The 20,517-nt window shown below is 35.0% G+C and overlaps 1 protein-coding gene across 2 annotated transcripts in view; it reads left to right on the top strand.

Moving 5' to 3' along the window:
- The window catches only part of CAMSAP2 (calmodulin regulated spectrin associated protein family member 2), a 154,522-nt gene that overhangs the window by 95,605 nt on the left and 38,400 nt on the right, over positions 1–20,517 (top strand). For both annotated transcript variants that reach the window (XM_027843406.1, XM_027843405.1), the window contains exons 5-6: positions 8,488–8,629; positions 10,240–10,379. In XM_027843406.1, coding sequence (XP_027699207.1) covers positions 8,488–8,629; positions 10,240–10,379 — 282 coding nt within the window. The remainder of the gene's footprint in view (positions 1–8,487; positions 8,630–10,239; positions 10,380–20,517) is intronic.

The raw sequence follows: 20,517 nt of genomic DNA, 5'->3' as shown, positions 1-20,517 counted from the left end.
AAAAAAAAAAAAAAAAAAAAAAAAAAAAAAAAAAAAAAAAAAAAAGAATAATCAGTGGAGACAGAAAGAATAGTCAGAACTAGAAGAGTATAGTCTCACAGAAGTCAAAGCAGGGGAAACTTTTAAGAAAAAGCTAATCAGGGGCAGCTGGTGGTACAGTGTAAATAGAGTACCAGCCCTGGAATCAGGAAGACCCAAGTTCAAATCTGGCCTCAGACACTTATTAGCTTGTGACCCTGGGCAAGTCACTTAACCCCAATTCCTTCTCAGCCCCAATCCTCCCAAAAAAGTTAATCAGTGTCAAATGCTGCAGAGACATCAGGAGAACAAGCACTGAGAAAAAGGCCGTGGTCAGACCGTATGTGTTCTCTTATATTTATTCCTGGGCTTCACATTTTAGCAAGGATATTGACAACCTGGATTATATCCAAAGCGGCCTAACCAGGATGATAAGGAGTCTTTAAGATGAAACCACACCAAGATTAACTGAAGGAACTGGGGCTGTTTAACCTAGGGAGGAGAAAAAAAAATGTGAGAAGAAGGGAGAAGTGATCAGATGTCTTTATGTATTTGAGAGGTTGACAGATTTGGACTTGATGTCAGGAAAAACTTCCAGTTGTGATATGTTTCCCCTCTTTGTAGGTTTTCAAGCAGAGCCTGAATGAGCATTTGTCTGTTATGTCATCTTGGGAATTCAGCTATGGATTGGATTAGATGTCTACTGAGGTCCCTTCTAACTTAACATCTTTTAAATTCTGTGGTTCCAGTCCTATCTGGTGGTCAGGGTAGGAACTCTACCTCAAGGTAGTCCTGGTGTCTGCCTTATAAAAGAATGAAGCATCATCTAGTTCTAAACTGGGGCTACTCTGCTTCAATGCTCACTCACTCCAGTGTTGAATAGGTTACCTCTTTCACATTTGAGCATGGGGAGACAGGGAGAGAGAGAGTCTTTTGCCCTGAATGGGTGTTGATGCCAAGAGAATAGCATTTCTCTATTAGAAATCCAGTGAGTACAATTAAAGGTTTGGCCAGCTTGAACATTGTGAGCTTTTAGGTGGTATTAAATATTTAGATATATATTGTATTACTTTGTGAATATAGCTTCCTTCCAAATGACCCTGGTGTCATTTCTTATGTAAGCCACTTTATTGGGGATATTTTGTTGGCACCCTTTAAGGAAGGCATATGGGGTGGTGGGGATCCAACTAAGTGGAAAAATAGTAATATTAGATATAGGGAGGCATGAAATGGGTGAACTTAGATTTAGGGAGGTACAAAAGGGAATCCAGATAAATTTTAAGTTGAGTGCTACACTAAGAATATGATAGCATTGAGGGAATTCTAAAGAAAACAGTATAGTGAATGAGGGTAATGATGAAAGGGGAGGCTCTGAAAATAGCTGTAATCTCAGTGTTTCTATGTTATGCATATGGGGCTAATATGGATACCTAAATAAATCAATAAACATTTGTTAAGTGCCTGCCATATGCCAAGTACTATGCTGAGCTTTAGGAATACAAAAAAAGGCAAAAGACAGTCTCTGGCTTCAAGGAGCTTACAATCTAATGGGGGAGACAATATGCAAAGAAATATGTACAAAGCAAATTATATACAGGATAAATAGGAAGTAACTAACAGAGGGAAGGCACTGAATTGGAGAGGTTGGGGAAGGCTTTCTGTAGAAACTGGGTTATTAGTTGGGACTTAATGAAGCCAGGGTGGTCAGTAGTCATGTGGAAGAGGAAGAGCATTCCAGGCTTGGGGGACAGTCAGAAAAAATGCCCAGAGTGGAGAAATGGAGTATCTTGTTCATGGAACTGCCAAAGAGTCAGTGTCACTATATTGAAGAGTATGTTATATGTCAGGGAGTAATGTGTGAGCAGATTAGAAAGGTAGGAGGGACCTAAGTTTTTAAGGGCTCTGAATGCCAAACAGCATTTTTTAATTTGATTCTGGAGGCTATATGGAGCCAGTGGTGTAAAATTGAAAATTGATTTTAATTCTATTTTGCTGAGACTTAAGCTAGTTGAAGCAGCTATTGAAAATATATTAGTAGTTCATTATTATATCATATACAAGTAACTTTTCCCATGTATAACATTTTGTCTTGGCTAAAAAATGTAATCAAAGATTTATTTATTTAGACAGTTTCTTTGTAATTTGAATGAGGGAGGAATATCATATTTGATGGTCACACAAAGTTATTTAATATTTCCCTATTGCTGTTTCCCTCATTGATTTGCTTAGCAAACATTTTATTTAAATGTAGTTCTAATGTAAACTTTAACTTGTCTAAAGCTGTTACTGTATATTTACCTTCTAAAGATTTGGAATAAGAGGATTGTAGGTTTGAGTCCCAGTTCTGCTACATGTTGCTTATGTTCTTAGACGAGATATTTGCCCTCAGTCTTAGCTTTAACAGTGAGATTAAACTGGATGATATTTTGAAATCCCTTCTAGCTCTGGCTTAAAAATCACCAGTTTTTTGTTTTGATCTCCTTCCTTCCCTCCCTTAATTCCTTACTTTTCTTCTTCCCTCTCTTCCTACCTCTCTTTGTCCTTCTTTTCCTTCCCTCTCTCCCTCTTCCTTCCTTCTTTCAACTGTGTTTGAAGGGTTGTCATGTGGATGAGGATTAAACTTGTTCTGCTTGTCTCTCGATTGTAGAACTAAAAGACATTGATGGAAATTACAAAGAGGCATATTTTTAGAAAGAAAAAATTTCATAACTAAATAAAAATATCATGGGCCTCCCTTGGGAAGTATGGAATTTGACTTTCAGTAAAAGTCTGATCTAGTATAGCCTACCATCACCCTAAGGGAGTACCTTTTTAGTAAAAATAAGTAGTTGTTAACCCCACCTACCCACCCCTTTCCCCCCAGTAGAATATAACATCCTTGAGGACAGGGAACTGTTTTTTCTCTGTACCTCAAGGACCTAACACAGTGCCCGGCACATAGTAGGTGCTTGATATACTTGTTGAATGAATGTATAAATATCATTTCAGATCTCTTCACTGAGTACAGTTATTTGCTTTATATAACTGCATGTTTTCAGAGTGACTATGAAGTAACCCGTTAATGGTCATTAAATTTGACCTGACCCTCCTGGAGACAGATCAGGTGTGGTGATCAAGCAAGAGAACCTCTTCTACTGATCTGCCTGTCTGGGTCATTTTGGGCAAATTTTATGAGTAGCAAAAGAAGCTTTCATCTTACTCAATTACTACTTACTCGTGACTTCTTATGTTTATTGCTGTTCGCTGTTACAGATATATTACTGACTTTCCCTTTGAGAAGAAACTTACCTTACTGAATTTTATTTACAAAAAATCATTTAGAGTGGTGCTCAGTTTTGCCTTTTTGGTTGTAGTAATTTCAAATTTACTTTGCACTGCACTTGATTTGGTGGTGTGGTTTAACTGCCCATTTTTCAGATTTCATTTGTAATTGAATATTATGATGCCAAAACTCAGAACTGAAATTTCCTACTAGCAGAATAAAATGGAGATCCTGGTGTTTCCAGATCAATAGGAGAATGTTTAAAAATCTTTTTCACAGTGAATGCTGTATTTTAAGTAACTATATTACTCTTCAAATAAACCTTTATTCACATTTTATGGATACTATGTACTTGCAATTCATGTTTTTAGAAAGTTGAAGAAAAGTCACTACTTAAAAATAAATTCTGATAAATTTTCCCTTTGCCTTTTTACCTTCTCTTTTTTTTTCTGCTGCCTCCTCTGAAGTCTCCTTCCAAATGGTTTTGGAAACTGGTTCCTGTAAGTTTGCCCAACTGCTTCACTTTGATCTTCATTTTAGCTTCATTTGAGAATGGCTTTGTACCATGTCATGCTGTTGTAATTCATTTCATGTAATTCTGCCAGACTAAAGAAATACTTTAGAATTATGTAGTTATTTTAGGGTAAAATGGGGGAAAATTAAAATGTAAAAGATTGGTTTAGAGATTTAAAGTAAATATCCCTTAGTTAATTTGAAATAGAAATAATCTCAGCCCATCATAGTGTATATAAAAAAGGATTTTGGTTGTAGATTCTCTTTTATTTGTAACAAGCTGAATAATGATGGTGAATACAGATCACAATGAAAAAAGTTTAGACATATTCTAATTTGACAGATAATACCCATGTAGTTGGGCAGAATATATAAAGTGCTGGTCTTAGATTATAAAAATCACCTTTTTCATAAAAATAATTTTATTTGTATTTTCTTAGGGAAGAAGGTGAATTGTATTTTTCATTGAGTGTTTTAATCCACTACTGTTATGTTTGACATATACACAATGTTAAATTTTAGTTTGACCTATAAAGTTAACCTTTTGAAATCAAATAAATATAAGTATATTATACAGGATATCCCAGAAGTGTTAGTGCAATTTTGAGCTTTAATACCTTCAGAAGTATAAATGCTACAAACGTACTGAAAAAATACTTGAAAGGTTAATTATTTAAAATTTTAGTAATATTTATATTATTAAAATTCAATGTAATTGCTGTCTTGTGCCATACATTGCTCTAGTTGATTTTTGAACTTTCAGCTGTTGCTCAGTGACTGAAAGTATTGCATTAGTAATCCTAGTGCTAAGATCATCCGAAGAATGAAGTTTTGATACAAAAAAAAAGACAGTTTTGACATGACTGTACAAGAAAAAGCCTAAAAGACAAAACAGATGACTCTAGTAACCAAGCAAGAAAACCTCCTCTACTGATCTACCTGTCTGGATCTTAGAAGATTGTTATCTAGAAAATATTGCGCGTGCAATACATGACAGGGTGCCCCAGCTTCTTCAAATTAACATTTTAAATTTAATATTAAAATTTGTGAAACTGAATAAGTTTTGAAATAATTTAAAGATCTTTAATAAAATAAACTCATGGATGCTATTTTTGTAAGTTTGTAGCATTTATATTTCTGAAGTTATTAAAACTTAAAACTATACTGAGACTTTTGGATTACCCCATATATGTCTCATTTTAGTGTAAAGGATGCTTTGTTCAGTTTTGATGTTAGAAATAGAAATTTTTTTATGTATTTTAGGAAAAGAGCTATGGGGCCCCTTTTTAGGACCAAACCTTTGGGTATGTTTAGAAAACAGGAAATTATTTTTAGGTGGAATGAGATTGAAAATATGTTTACTCTTTAAATGTGAAATGGCTAGATAGTCCAAAATCTGGCTTATAATCACAAGTGAACTTTTGGGGAGGTATATAAGTAACTCAAGAACTAGAATTATTTTGTCCTTGTTAAATGGCTGATATTTAAGAAAACGGATAAATATATACCACTCAGTGTGTTGATTCTCCAGTAGTATACTACATACAGTTGTTGTTCCAAACAGTAGAAAACTGTTTATATGTCAACTATATAGAACTGTCACTTAACAGGAAATAATACAATGGATAGAGATTAGCAAAATGTCCTTCACTCTAGAGAATGATTTGCTGTTCTTGTAACTCTCAAAGACACTTTCTTTTACCATTTTTTATAATTTTCTCCAATATTAGGTAGATACTAGTATAGAGTTCCTTGCAGGCACTTTTCACGTTCATTTTTGTCTTTGTATCTCTGGGACTTAGGTCAGTCTTTGGCACATAGTAAAGACTTAATAAATGCTTTTTGAATGATTGATATGGATCTAGATCAAAGTAGCCTTGGCTCTGCTTGGGACAGCTCTGGGTAATATTTGGTCTTGGGTCTCTGTCTCCCTAGATTTCCCGGAAACAGACCTGAATCAGGTCAAAACCCACAGGAATCCTCTGAACTCAATCATGGCAAACCTAGGACTGGCCCCCATTCTGTTTTGTAAACTGAACCTGTTAGCTGGAGCCTATTCTACTTATGAGCGCTCCATTAGGTAGTTTTCCTTGTCTCATTTGAAAAGTGATGAATTGGATTTACTAAATGGTACTGTGCAGTTCCTTTTCAGAAATGAGTCCCTTTTCAGGGTCAGGCAAAATTTCTTGCTACAGAGGTAATAGTTGAAGATTGTATTTTCCTTGTACAGTGGGGTCTGGGACTAGAATTACTCAAGCTTCAGAAAGTGTTATAAAAAATAGCACTTATAAAAATAGGAAGAAGAGAATTTTCCAAGGAAAAAGTAGAGATGGGTAGCAATGAAAAAAACATTTAAGCAAACATTATTTTATGAATATGGGTGTTAAGACTAATGGATATCTTGTACATTTGAAAGGCCCCTGCACGGGGCCTTCATACCCCCGGAGAGAGAAAAGTATGATATATTGTGTTTCATTCTTTCTACACATTTACTAGCCAGAGAAGATTTGTATTTCCAAACTATTGTAATCTCATGGAGTAGTGGAATGCATTTTCCTATTGAAGTAATATTACAAATGATTAGGTTTTTATAAAGGTGTTTTAAACCCTAATGGAGCTGAAATAGTACTCCTTAGTATTCTATTAATATTGGTATTGGTATTTATAGTACTTTTGTTTGTCTCTTGCTTTAAGTTTCATTTTCTGTGGGTATTAGGGAAGAGTAATTTGAAAAATGAGAAGGTTGCATAATTTGTGCATATTCCTGTGTAAGTGCTTTCAAAATACCTCATTTAATTGTTAGAGAAATGTCAATAATAAAATATTCCACTTTTTATTAGATGTTTTTCTGAGCCATTGCTAAACAAATCAAAACTAACAAAAGACCAATATGCTCCCTGTCGGTGAAATTTTATTTTCTCCAGTCTTATTTTCATTTCCAATTATTTTCATTATCTCATTAATTATAAAGTTAAACTCTGAATTACCAACTTAGGTAGAAATGGAAAATTTGGTTCCAATAGAAAAAAAACTAATTAAATATAAATATAGGCATTTCCAGCTTTTGAGTATTCTGTATACTTGAAAGGTGTTGATATTGCAGTGGAATTAGGGCAGATAAAAATAAAAATGTATGTAAATATTCTTACCTGTAAAAATAAGAGGCTTCAACTGTTTTTCTAAATGTCTTGTTGCCAAATTTCTATGAATCTATGTATTTCACTATTCAGGCCTATCAGTTATGCCTTATAACTATATACTCAGAATTATTATTTCTCTGTTTTGAGAAGTTAATCTCACTCTTTTAAAAATAAGTTTAAAAAAATGTCTGCCCCTTTTACACACTTGAACCTGGCTATACCATGAAGTCTTTAGAGAATATTACTTTCATTTTTTTTTCAAGTGGTTATGGGAATAAGAAAATAGCCATTGATTTTCTCTACAACTAAGTGATCCTCTATATAAAGAAATCTACCTCATTTTTCCATTTTAAAATTGAGTTGCCTTTTATCTCAACTACTTCAGGGACAGAATTCCGTTTTGGTTGGAGGCAGTGTGACATAGTTCGACTACTGGATTTTGAATCAGAGGGCCTAGTTTTGAATCCTATCTGTAATTTACTACTTGTGAAACCTTGGGTAAATCATTTAACTTTTCTGGGTCTCATTTTCTTTATTTGTAAAATTCATTGGACTAGATGCCCCTCTAATCCAATGTCTCTTCCTCAATCTATGATACTGTAGTATTTTTTTTTCCAGGAATTTTTCCTGTTGTTAAATAATAATTTGGAAATAGTAGTCCATACCTTTGTTTTTCCTCTAAGAAAATCTTGTCACTCTATTTCTAGTGCCTTTCTTATACAGAACTAACAACGTTGTTACAAAGGGAAAGAAAATTCATTATTATCTGTACTGATAGACTGTATACATATTGTTGTCCATAACTTTGTTGGTGTTTTTGCATTATCAAGGTGCAAACTTTTCAGTAGTTATTGAACAGTATTAAAATTAAATTATGCAGTATGTCCCAAAAGTCTTATTGTTGTTCATTTGTTTTAGTTGTGTCTGACTCTTTGTGACCCCATTTGGGGTTTTCTTAGCAAAGTTACTGGAGTGGTTTACTATTTCCTTCTCCAGCTCATTTTATAGATAAAGAAATCAAGGCAAACGGGGTTAAGTGTCTTTCCCAAGGTCACACATCTAGTAAGTGTCTAACACTGGATTTATTCTCCGATCTTCCTGAGTTCCAGACTGTAGGCCTGGAGCTCTATCCACTGTGCCACCTAGCTGCCCTTGATGAGCTGCCCAATTTTAGTAATTAATAACGCACCTTTTAAATGTTACTAGATAACTAAGACTTTGGGGACACACTGTATGTGAACTTTCTTAGGGTCTCAACTGAATGGTAAATTAATATAAATTGCAGGATCATATACCAATATTTAAATAATTATTCTCTGGATTTTGGTGCTGTTTTACATATTTAATTTGATAAAATAGAATGTTAATTATAAAACAAAAAGATATGGATAGTATTAATCTGATAATGATTATGTAACCAAATGAATATTAGCTTTAATTATTCTAGATGTGTATTTTGCTAATGAAGTATTAGTTATCCAATAGTATTATGTTTGTTTTTTCGTATGTCACTAAGTGTATGTGTTGTTTTAATTTTTTCCTTTTGCATGATAGGCTCGTTATAGGAAAGAGCCAACACTGCTTAAGCAGCTTCCTTGCATTCCATTAGTAGACAATCTCTTGAAGGACGGTACAGATGGTTGTGCTTTAGCTGCCCTGATCCATTTCTACTGTCCTGATATCGTCAGACTAGAGGGTAAGTTTCTATGCCAAATAATTCTGTATAAAGATTCTGACAAATATGAATGTACTTTATAAGTAATGAATGTTCCCATTTTTAATAGATACTTATATTTAAATCTACCCCTAAGACAATTGAAAAGCAATATATTTAGACATGTTTTTGTTTTCTTTAGTACCATTTCTCATGGAAGCATGATGTTAGTATAAATGTGAGCTCCAATGTTACTAATGAAGAAAAGCGTTTGGACTATTGCAGTAGCCTCCTAAGTGGTCTCCCTACCTCAAATCTCTCCCTCCCCAGTTCATCCCCCACACAGCTGCCAAAGTGGTTTTCCTAAAGCACAAATCTGTCCATGTTACTCCCCTCCTTAGTAACTTTCATTGTCTTCCTGTTACCTCTAGAGTCACAGAGAAACTTTTCTGTTTATCATTTAAAGCCCTTCATAACTTAGATCCAGTCTACCTTTCCAGCCTTATAATACATTATTTTTCTTCATTCACTCTAGAGCTAGCCAAGCTAGCTTGCCTGTTGTCAGTGACAAACACTCCATCTCCCATATCTTTGTCTTTGTACAAGCTCTCCCCCATGACTGTAATGCATTCCCTTGTCACCTCTTCATTCTAGAAGCCCTGATTTCCTTCAGTGCTTAGCCCTGATGCGCTCCCCTCTATTAAGCCTTTCTTTATTCCTATCCTTGTTATGCTACTGCCTTCTCCTCAAAATTACCTTTTGTTTTCTATGTTCTTATACATATACATATTGTTTCTCTTGATATAATGCTCTTTGAATGCTGCAACTGTTTCATTTTTTTCTTTATATCCCCAAAGTTCAGTGTCTGACTATTAATAATGTTTGTTTATGGGTCAGATGGTTGATCTTCATGGTTGTCTTTTTTGCAAATGCTTATAAGCCACCACAGTGCAAGACAGCAGTGTCCTGGAAGATGTATCTTGTTGTCTTTTGACATGATAAAAGTCTTCTTTATTTGTCTCTCCAAGAATGCGTGAATTCACCCTTTCTTTTAGCTTTAGCTTCCTTTAGTCTTCCAGCTCCACTTGTAACTAGAATATCAAGATTAATACACGTCAGTTATTCTGGTATTCTAGTTGTTCTAGTAATACATCTGTTCATTCACTAAACAATAACCTCATATCGAAAACACAAGCAGCTAAGTTGATGTTTATAGATAATCTAAAAGATGTATGATTCTTTGTACTTTCTGATCCCTTTTCTATCACTCTGTTGCCATCGCTGCAAAATGGGAAGGGGCCCTAATATGCAAGATTATTTTGAATTTTTTTTTTTTGTTTTGTTTTATATGTTGTCATGACCAAAGAGTTCATCACTGAGTAACCAACCTACTTGTGATGATACTGTCCTTACTAAACCAGGCTACCCCCTGGAAACCACACATAATAATCCTTTGCTGGACCATGCCCCAAAGCCTTTTCATCACTGTAGAGCCTGCCAGATCTTGAACTTTTCTTTCACAGCCTTTGAGATCCTAGGATCACCTCTGTGCCATGATGAGAACTCCATGAGTTATTAAGGGTTATTAGTTATCATTTTAGAACTTTTTTTATCAGATCAGCACTAGCATTTCTTTCTTTTCCTTTTCCAAGATATTTGTTTGAAAGAGACTATGTCATTGGCTGATAGCCTATATAATCTACAGCTGATCCAAGAATTTTGCCAGGAGTATTTGAACCAGTGCTGCCATTTTACCCTTGAAGATATGCTTTATGCTGCATCGTCCATAAAGGTAAACCAAACTATTTATATTTCTCAATGTGATTTTAAAAGCTTCGTATGGGGTAAAATTCATTGAATAGAAGGGAAACTAGTTGCATAAATGACTATACTTTCCAGAGTTTTATGAAGCGTGTTGACTGTACTGTTAAAGTCTCTGTAGGATTCTGTCTTTATTTTTTTACAGTTATTGTTTTTCTGCTAGCTTTACACATAATCTTTTATACATTTAGATGATTCTCAGAGAATCTTTAGGGTAAAATTAAGGCTGCAGTAAAAAACATTTTGTATGTGAGGACAAAACCAATATTTGTGGGAAATTATATTATAAAACTATTTTAAACATTTTTAGTATTCTTTTGAATAATTTAAAGTGTGTCACCTTCCAAATTAAAAAAAATAACCCCCTAAAATTCAAAATGTTAATGTTATTTTAAAAGTTTTGTTCAGATGGGATATTTAAATTTTTAACTTATTTCCAATAATTATGATGATATCCTTACATTTGTGTCATCTTATATAATTTGCAAAGCTTTTTTTACATACATTATCTCATAATAATCATCATCTTCATAAAATCCCCACAAGGAAAGAAGAGCAAATGGCAATTAGCAACATTTTATAGATGAAGACTTATGTAGAAGAATGACTTGTTCAAGGACACAAGGCTGTAAGGAACCCAGAACAGAACGCAGATCTTAAAGTTTTATATTCAGTGTTGATAATAATCTAAAGGATTTCAATATAAATAAAACCTGGTGGTAATATCACATTTTTATGGTTTTATAAATTAATTATTTCCTATACTTGAATTATATCATTTCACTGTTAATTTATAAAACTATATCTCATGCTATTATTTTTTTTTTCTTGGAAATGTTCTTATCTTTATTTTTTTCTTCAATTTTTAAAACATTTTTATTTAAAGTTTTGAGTACCAAATTCAATTCCTCTCTCCCTCCCTGAAACGGTAAGCAATCAGATATAGGTCATACATGTGCAATTATGTAAAACATTTCCATATTAGTTACTTTGTACAAAAGACTTAAAAGAAAAAAAATAAAATTAGCATGCTTCAGTCTGTAATTAATCAATATCAGTTCTTTCTCTGGAGGCAGATATTATGCTTCATCATTAGTCCTTTGGGATTGTCTTAGATCATGGTATTGCAGAGAATAGCTAAATCATTCACAGTTCTTCATCAAATAATGTTGCTGTTACTGTGTACAACATTCTCCTGGTTCTGTTCATTTCATTATGCATCAGTTCATGTAAGACTTTCCAGGTTTTTCTGAAATCATCCTGCTTGTCATTTCTCATAGGACAATAATACTCCATTACAATCATATGCCACAGCTTGTTTAGCCATTCCGCAGTTGATGGACATTCCTTCAATTTCTGATTCTCAGCCACCACAAAAAGAGCTGCTATAAATATTTTTGTGCAAATGGGTCCTTTTCCTTTTTTTGGATGTCTTTGGGATATAGACCTAGCAGTAGTATTGCCAGATCAAAGGGTATGCACAGTTTTATAGCCCTTGGGGCATAGTTCCAAATTGCTCTCCAGAATGGTTGCATCAGTTCACAACTCTACCAGCTGTGCATTAGTATCCCAGTTTTCCCACATCCCTTCCAACATCTATCATTTTCCTTTTTTTGTCTTTAGCCACTCTGATAGGTGTGAGGTGGTATCTCAGAGTTGTTTTAATTTGCATTTCCGTGATCAATAGTGATTTACAGCATTTTTTCATGTGACTGTAGATAGCTTTGATTTCTTTGTCAGAAAACTGCCTATTCATATCCTTTCACCATTTATTAATTGGAGAATGACTTGTATTTTTATAAATTTAACTCAATGTCTACATATTTAAGAAATGAGGCCTTTATCAGAGATACTTGTTGCATAAAGTTTTCCCTATTTACTGCTTTCCTTATAATTTTGGTTGCATTGGTTTTGTCTGTGCAAAAACTTTTAATTTTATGTAATCAAAATTAGCTATTTTACATTTTGTAATGTTCTCTATATCTCCTTTGGTCCTAAATTCTTCCCTTATCCATAAATCTGACAGATAGATATACACTATTCTATGCTCATCCTTTATGTGTAAATCATGTATCCATTTTGACCTTGTCTTGGTATACGGTGTGAGGTGTTGGTCTCTATCTAGTTTCTGCCATACTGTTTTTAGTTTTCCCAGCAGTTTTTGTCAAATAATGAGTTTTTGTTCCAAAAGCTTGGATCTTTGGGTTTATCATATATTAGATTACTGTGGTCATTTACTGTAATGTAATTTGTATCTAATCTATTTCACTAATCCACCACTCTGTTTCTTAGCCGATACCAGATTGTTTTGATAATTACCACTTTATAATACAGCTTGAAATCTGGTGTGGCTAGACCACCTTCTGTCACATTTTTTTTCATTGATTGATTTCATTGATTTAATTTCTTTGATCTTTTGTTCTTCCAGATGAATTTTGTTATTATTTTTTCTAGCTCTATAAAATAGTTTTTAATAGTTTGATTGGAAGGGCAGCTAGATGGTGCAATGCATAGAGCACTGGCCCTGAATTCAAGAAGACCTGAGTTCAAATCTGGCCTCAGATACTTGACACTTACTAGCTGTGTGACCCTGGGCATGTCACTTCACCCCATTGCCTCGCCATAAAAAAAGAAAGAAAGAAAGAAAGAAAAAGAAAAAAAAATAGTTTGATTGGTATGGCACTGAATAAATAGATTAATTTAGGTAGAATTGTCATTTTTATTATATTGGCTTAGCCTACTCATGAGCAATTAATATTTTTCCAGCTTTTTAGATTTGACTTCATTTGTGTGAAAAGTGTTTTATAGTTGTGTTCTTATAGTTCCTGGGTTTGTCTTGGCAGGTAGATTTAAGTGTTTTAGATTGTCTATCTATTTATCTTTCTATCTCTTGCTGCTGGACTTTGTTGGTAATATATGATGTGGGTTTATTTTGTATCCTTCAACTTTGCTAAAGTTGTTAATACTTTCAAGTAGTTTTTTTAGTTTATTCTCTAGGATTTTCTAAGTATACCATCATATCATCTGCAAAGAGTGATAATTTTGTTTCCTCATTGTGTATTCTAATTCCCTTAATTTCTTTTTCTTCTCTTATTGCTGTAGCTAACATTTCTAGTACAGTATTAAATATCATAGTATTAAAATTAATGAAAAAGTATTTTTTTTGTAAATAGTATTTTTTTCTAATTACATGTAAATGTAGTTTTCAGCATTCGTTCTTATAAGATTTTGAGTTCCAAATTTTTCTCCCTTCCCAAGATGGCAAGCAATCTGATATAGGTTATACATGTGCAAACATGGAAACATCTTTCCACATTAGTCATGTTATGAAAGAAGATACAGAACAAAAGGGAAAAGCCACAAAAGACAAAAAAACAAATAAAAAGTGAAAATAACATGCTTTGATCTGCATTCAGACTTCATCAGTTCTTTCTCTGGATGTGGATAGCATTTTCTATCATGAGTCTTTTGAAATTGTCTTCGATCATTGTATTGCTGAGAAGAGCTAAGTCAATCATAATTAATCATCGCACGATGTTACTGTTACTGTGTACGATATTCTCCTCGTTCTGCTCACTTCACTCAGCATCAATTCATGTAAATCTTTCCAGGCTTTTCTGAAGTCCATCTGTTCATCATTTCTTATAGCACAGTAGTATTCTATTACATTCATGTCCCACAACTTTTTCAACCATTTCCCAGTTGATGAGCATCCCCTCAATTTTCATTTCTTTGCCACCACAAAAAGCCGCTATAAATAGTTATGTACATTTAGGTCATTTTCCCTGAAAAAAAAAATGTATTTTTTAGCTGAGTTGTGCTTACAATTTTACTTGAACTTGAAGGCAAGTTGAAACATAAATATAAATATTCAAACTTGTTTGGAATTTTTTTTATTTTTAAAAATGGCGCTTGCTTTTTCATTAGTTTATTTGAATTTTGAGTTTGATGTTTAAATTCACTAAATTATGAGATTTTATCATGAAGTGAACTGAGCATTATTTGACATGTAGGTCTACATTTAGCTGCATAAACATAGAATACACTTGTGCTTGGATAGGGCATATTCTGACTAAGCTGCTGCTGCTTTTGTTTGGTCAAGCATGTTTTTACATCATTTGCAGAAAAATCCTTAAGCCGATGAAAGTAACAAAAATGAAGCATCAGTGCTTGTTTGATGAGATCAAATGTAAAGATACATAAAATGTGAATGGGCAAAAAGTAGAGACTTAAAATCCATCTAATTCTAGAATATTCCAGAGCTGATTATTAGATCATGCACTGTGCCTCTTATTATACCTCTTTTACCTTCTGCCTTCCTTTCCAGAATCAATAGCTTCATGTTCATGTACCATAATAGTGACCGTGCCCAGTTATCCTGTCTGTTATGTTAGCCCGGCACCAGTACCCCAATGATCCTTTGTTGTTCTCCTAGGACAGCTCTAATTCTTTTACTCGCTTTGACTTATTTGAGGCTATATTTATAATGGGTAGCAGAACCTATAGGATACATTCTAATAACTGAATCATTGTTCCTGTTAACTTAATGTATGGCTTTTCCTGCCAAACACATACTTGGTCACAAAAACTTTGTTGGTTGCCAATTTAGAAAGTCTGCTTCTTGACTTTCTAGAAATTTACATTTTGGCTGGAAAAAATTTAGACATATTTTTTCCCTTAATACTCTACACCAGTTAGACAGTGAGAATGCAGAATAGGTTTAGGAAGAGTGAGGCAGTGAGGAGAGTAGTTTGTGGTTAGAGAGATGAACTTTAGAGTGCTCAGTTATAGAGACAAAACAGATACGAATGTCAGGGATAGTCGAGGATATGGCCATCCTTGTGTATAGCTGAAATAGAAGTGAAGGTGTCAATATAGGAATTAAGATGTTGGTGAACTGGGACGACAAGAAGCTTGCTTGTTGTTTGGAGTCATTCCATTCTATGTATAACTGCCAGATTGATATTCATAAAATACAGGAGAATGAGTAGCATGCTTTGTCTTTAGTCCTTTGGAATCAAAACTTGTCATCACATTAATTTGACTTCTGAAGTCTTTCAGAGTTGTTTTTCTTTATAATATTTCACTATATAAAGCAGTATGTTTTTGTTTACTTCACTTTATCAGTTCATAGAGGTCTTCTCATTTCTTTGTTGTTTATTATGGCACATGACATTAATTTACCATACTTTGTTTAGCCATTCCCCAATAGATGGGTATTCCCTCTTTTTCCATTTTATTTTTCTATTATTAAAGGAGCTACTTTAAATGTGTTTGTGCAGACGGGTCATTTTCATTTCTTTTAGAGGTATGTGTCTGTTAGTGTTATCACTGAATCAAAGCATCTGCTCCATTTAGTGACTCTGACCCAGCTAACTTTTTAAGGCTGTGAATTGTGAAGTGAGTTGCCAGTCTGCATAGGCAGAAGAAGTTTCCTCACTGAGAATTCCCTATGCCAATGCAACCACAGGTCATCCCAAAAATTTATGTTTTTTAATTTTTAAAAAATCGTTTTGGGAAATCTACTTTTTCCACTCTTACATTTCCATTAAGAATATCCTCAATAACCTGTGGAAATTATTCTCATAAAGATTTTATAGAAGTGAGAAAGAAATGAGTTGCTTGTTCCTTATAACTTATTGATTGCCTTTTTCAGATAAAAATACAATCTGGGGTTTTTTTCCCCCAGTAACTTGTTGACTTCCTTTCTTTCAGATATCTTAAAAATTAATCAATTGGGGGCAGCTAGGTGGCACAGTGGAGGGGGACCTGAGTTCAAATCCAGCCTCAGACACAACACTTACTAGCTGTGTGGCTCTGGGCAAGTTACTTAACCCCAATTGCCTCGCAAAAAAAAAAAAAGAAAGAAAGAAAGAAAAAGAAAAAATTAATCAATTGATCAATTAATCAAACAAGTATTTACTAATTACCCATTGTATTCCAGGTACTGGACCTAGACATTGAGGTTACAGATATGAGAATGAAACAGCTGTCCTCAAGGAGCTTATATTCCTTTGGGGGAAATAACATATACACATATGAATATATGTAGAATAAAATGCAAAGTAATTCAGGATAGGGAGCATACTGACAGTTGGAGAGATCAGGAAAATCTTCTTTTGAGAGGTAATGCTTGACCAGAGGAAGGCCTTGCAGGACTTAAGGAATTCTGTGGGGCAAAGGTGAGGGGAGAGAGCACTTCTTGTGGGGTGGATGTCTGGTGCAAAAGAGCTGGAATACAGTGCTGTGTGGGAGAACTGGTCAAAAGGTCAGGTTTGTTAAACCATAAAGAGTAGGAAGGTTGTTAATATATAATAAGACTGAATACTTTGGAGTCAGGTTAATCCCTCAATGCTTTAAAAACCATTTTTCTTCCATTACGGGATTTCTTTTGATCTTACCCAGCTGTTCTTTCCTCATTTATTTTCTTAAATGTTCTTTCTACTTTATCATATAGCACCTCAAGGAACTTGGGTCCAAGACCAAATGTGGTGGTTCCATTATTATAAGTGATTAAACTAGGTCACCCAGATGCTAGTGTATCTATTCCATAATGCTCTTGTGATGATACAGCTTAATTGGGACTCAGGCTAATCTTTCTGCATTCCATTTTACCTTGTACTACTCTCTGTTTTTGTTTTTTATTGTTGTTGTTTGTTTGGTTTTTGTTTATGAATGAATTGAAAGAACATTTATTAATCACATGTGCCAAGCACTGGGGATGCTAGTAAAAAAGCAATGTAGTCCTTGCCCTACAGGGATTTATAGTTTAATGGGAGGAGACCACACATGTAGGGAAGTGTTGACCACAGAAAGGTATTTTGTTTTGAAATGTTATTGGGATAATGAATAGAACCATAAAGGAGTAGACCGAAAGCATCCTTTTCAGTAGTAATGTCAGTATTGATTGATTATTAGTTCTGAAACTGAAAAACTAGGGTGGAGGGTAATATAGGAAAAGCCAGGCAACTAATAAGAAGATAGCTGGGGAGTAAAATAAAGCATAGCTGTAGTGAGTCTGAAATAATGGGACTTGAGAAGCAATCATGAATCAGACCAGGGGGCCCTAGCATGAGAAATGGGGAGATGAAAGAGTTAAGTCCTCAAGATAAGGTTTGGATGCTTCAGACAGAAGGCAACTGGTAAGAAGATGAAGAGATAATACTGGTTGTAATCTTTGACCATCCTCCTGTGTTGCATCTTGCAAATGGATTTATGTGCTAATTGGCATTTTCCTTGATTGCCATGTCTCTGCACTTGACAAGGAAATGAAATGTTGAAGTGGTTTATGGGCTCTTTGGCCTCTGTGCTTTGGCGTTTGCTTTATGTGTTAGACTTGTGTAGGGAATCATCAGAGTCAGTTCTTTATCTTTTCTGTGTCTTGTCCTGTTCTTATCCCTCAGCATCTTACTTTTCAGAAATATTTGATACCATAGGCCAGAGTTGTCGAACTGGCAGTCAAACCAGATTAAGATGTAATTTGGAAATGTTTAACAAAATAAATAAAAATATAATACAACATAGCTAGTATTAATTTGTGCTTTTCTAAATCAATATGCTACCTGTAGGCATGGATCTATTTGACGTCACTACTGTAGACCACTTTCTCCTTCCCAATGCTCTCTCTTCTCTGGATTTTTGTAATATTTTTCTCTTAGTTCTTTTGTGACCTGATTGCTTCTTCTCAGTTTCATTTGTTTATTCATCACCATCATACCCACTAATTATGGATTTGTCCCAAGGCTTTGTCCTAGGCCTTCTTTACTCTCTCTTTACTCTCTCGGTGATCTCTTCAACTTCCATTGGTTTAATTACCATCTGTGTATTTATGACTTCAAGATCTGCTCTGTCAGCTGGGTGGCACTATAGGGCACAGAGCATGGTCTAGTTCATCTTCATGGGTTCATTTCTGGCTTCAGACACTTACTAGCCATGTGACCTTGGGCAAGTCACTTAACCATGTTTGCCTCAGTTTCCTTCTCTGCAAAAACGAGCTGGAGAAGGAAATGGCAAACCACTCCAGTATCTTTGCCAGGAAAACTCCAAAGAGTCAGACACGACTGAAATGACTCAAGAACAACAAAGTCTGTCCTCAGCTCCCATGTCACCAACTGGATGTTTCAAATTAGATGTCTTATAGATATCTCAAACTCAAAATGACCAAAACAGAACTAATTATTTCCCCCCAACACACATTTCTTCCCTATTTATGTCAAGTGCACCATTATTTTTCTAGTTACTGAGGCCTTCAACTTTAGAATTTTCCTTGACTCCTTACTGTCATCTGCCCCACACATCTTCTCAATTGCCAAATCTTGTTATTACCTGCATAATGGCTCTTGCATCTATCCCCATCTTTCTGTTCGCATGGCCAAAATCCCTCTTGTCCTGCAAAAGCTTCCCAAGTATTTTCCCTACCTCATCATTCCCCACTCCAGCCTATACTCTACACAACTCCCCACATCATTTTTCCTAAAATACAAGTCTAATATGAAACTCTGATAATACATAAGTTACAATGCTCCATATTATCTATAAAATCAACTCTAAACTCCCTTGTTTGGCATTTAAAAACCTTCATAATCAGGCCTTAGTCTACCTCTTCCAGTCTTAGTACGGACACTCCGTCTTCATTCTCCTTTCCTTTGTACTGACTCTACTATGCCTGGAATGTGCACTCCCCTTTTCTCCATCTCTCAGAATCCCTACAAAGTTCAGTTCAAGTGCAATCCCCTACTAAACTAGCTTGAGGTGTACCTTTCCCCCTGAATCACCCTCTATCTATTTTGTATATACCTATATCATATGGATATTGTTTCCCTTAGTTAGACCATAAGCTCCTCAAGAACAGCAGACACTGGAACTATTTCATTTTTGTCTTAGTCAGTAAACATTTGTTAAGTTCCTGTTATGTATCAGGCACTTTGGTAAGTACTGGTGGATACAAATAAAGGCAAAAGACAGACCCTACCCTCAAGGAGCTTATAGTCTAACGAGGAAGACGACATGCAAGCAACTGTATAAACAAATTTTATAGGAAGGATACATTAGAGATAATCTACAGATGGAAGACATCTGTGGCAAAGGGGCATTGGGAAAAGCTTCATGTGGAAAGTGGGATTTTAGATGTAATTTGAAGAAAGCCAGGAAGCAGAGTGGGGAGAATATTCCAGGCACTGGGGACAGCCAGTGAAAATACCAGGAGTCAGGAGATAGAATGTCTTGTGAGAGGAATGGTAATGAGTCCAGTGTCATTGGATCACAGAATGAATGAGGGGAGGAAAGGCATAAAAATATTGGAAAGATGGGGGGAGGGGATGTTATTAAGGGCTTGAACACCACATAAAGAACTTTATATTTGATCTTGGAGGAGATAGGGAGCTACTGGAGTTTATTGAATCCTAGGGTGACATGGTCAGAATTGGGCTTTAGGAATATCATTTTGACCGCTGAGTGGAAGGTGGACTAGAAGGTGATGAGACATATGAGAAGGAATCCTGCCAGTAGGCCATTGTAGTCTGCACCAGGGTAGTGGCCGTGTCAAAGGAAGAGAGAAGGGGGAGGGCATATGCAAAAATAATTACAAAGGTAAAATCAATAAGTCTTGGCAATGGATTGGATAAGAGGAATGGGGAAAGAAAGAATGAGGAGTGAATGAAGACAGTAATAGAGAAGTTAGGAAAAGGGAAGAAAGAGAAGTTCAGTTTTGGACATATTGGGTTTAAGATGACTACAGAATATCCAGTTCAAGATGTCCTAATAGAAAGTTGGAAGTGGTCATCAGAGAGGTTAGGCCTGGGTAGATTTAAGATTCATCAGCATAGAGATGATAATGAATCCATGGGAACTGATAAGATCACCAAGTGAAATAGTATAGAGGGAGAAAAGTAGAGGGCCCAGGACGGAACCTTGGGGGAAACCCACGATTAGTGAGCATAACCTGAATGAAGATCCTTCAAAGGAAGACTGGCCAGATAGGTAGGAAGAGAGCCAGGAGAGAGTAGTGTCATGAAAAGTTAGAGAGAAGAGGGTGATCAACAATTTCAAAGACTGCTGAAAGGTCAAGAGGGAAGATGATTGAGAAAAGACAATTAGATTTTGGCAGTTAA

Source organism: Vombatus ursinus, unplaced genomic scaffold (genome assembly GCF_900497805.2).
Source record: "Vombatus ursinus unplaced genomic scaffold, bare-nosed wombat genome assembly UNPS02014909.1, whole genome shotgun sequence".
NCBI lineage: Eukaryota > Metazoa > Chordata > Mammalia > Diprotodontia > Vombatidae > Vombatus > Vombatus ursinus.
Note: the sequence above shows the minus strand (reverse complement) of the source record. Positions and strands in the feature narration are given on the sequence as shown.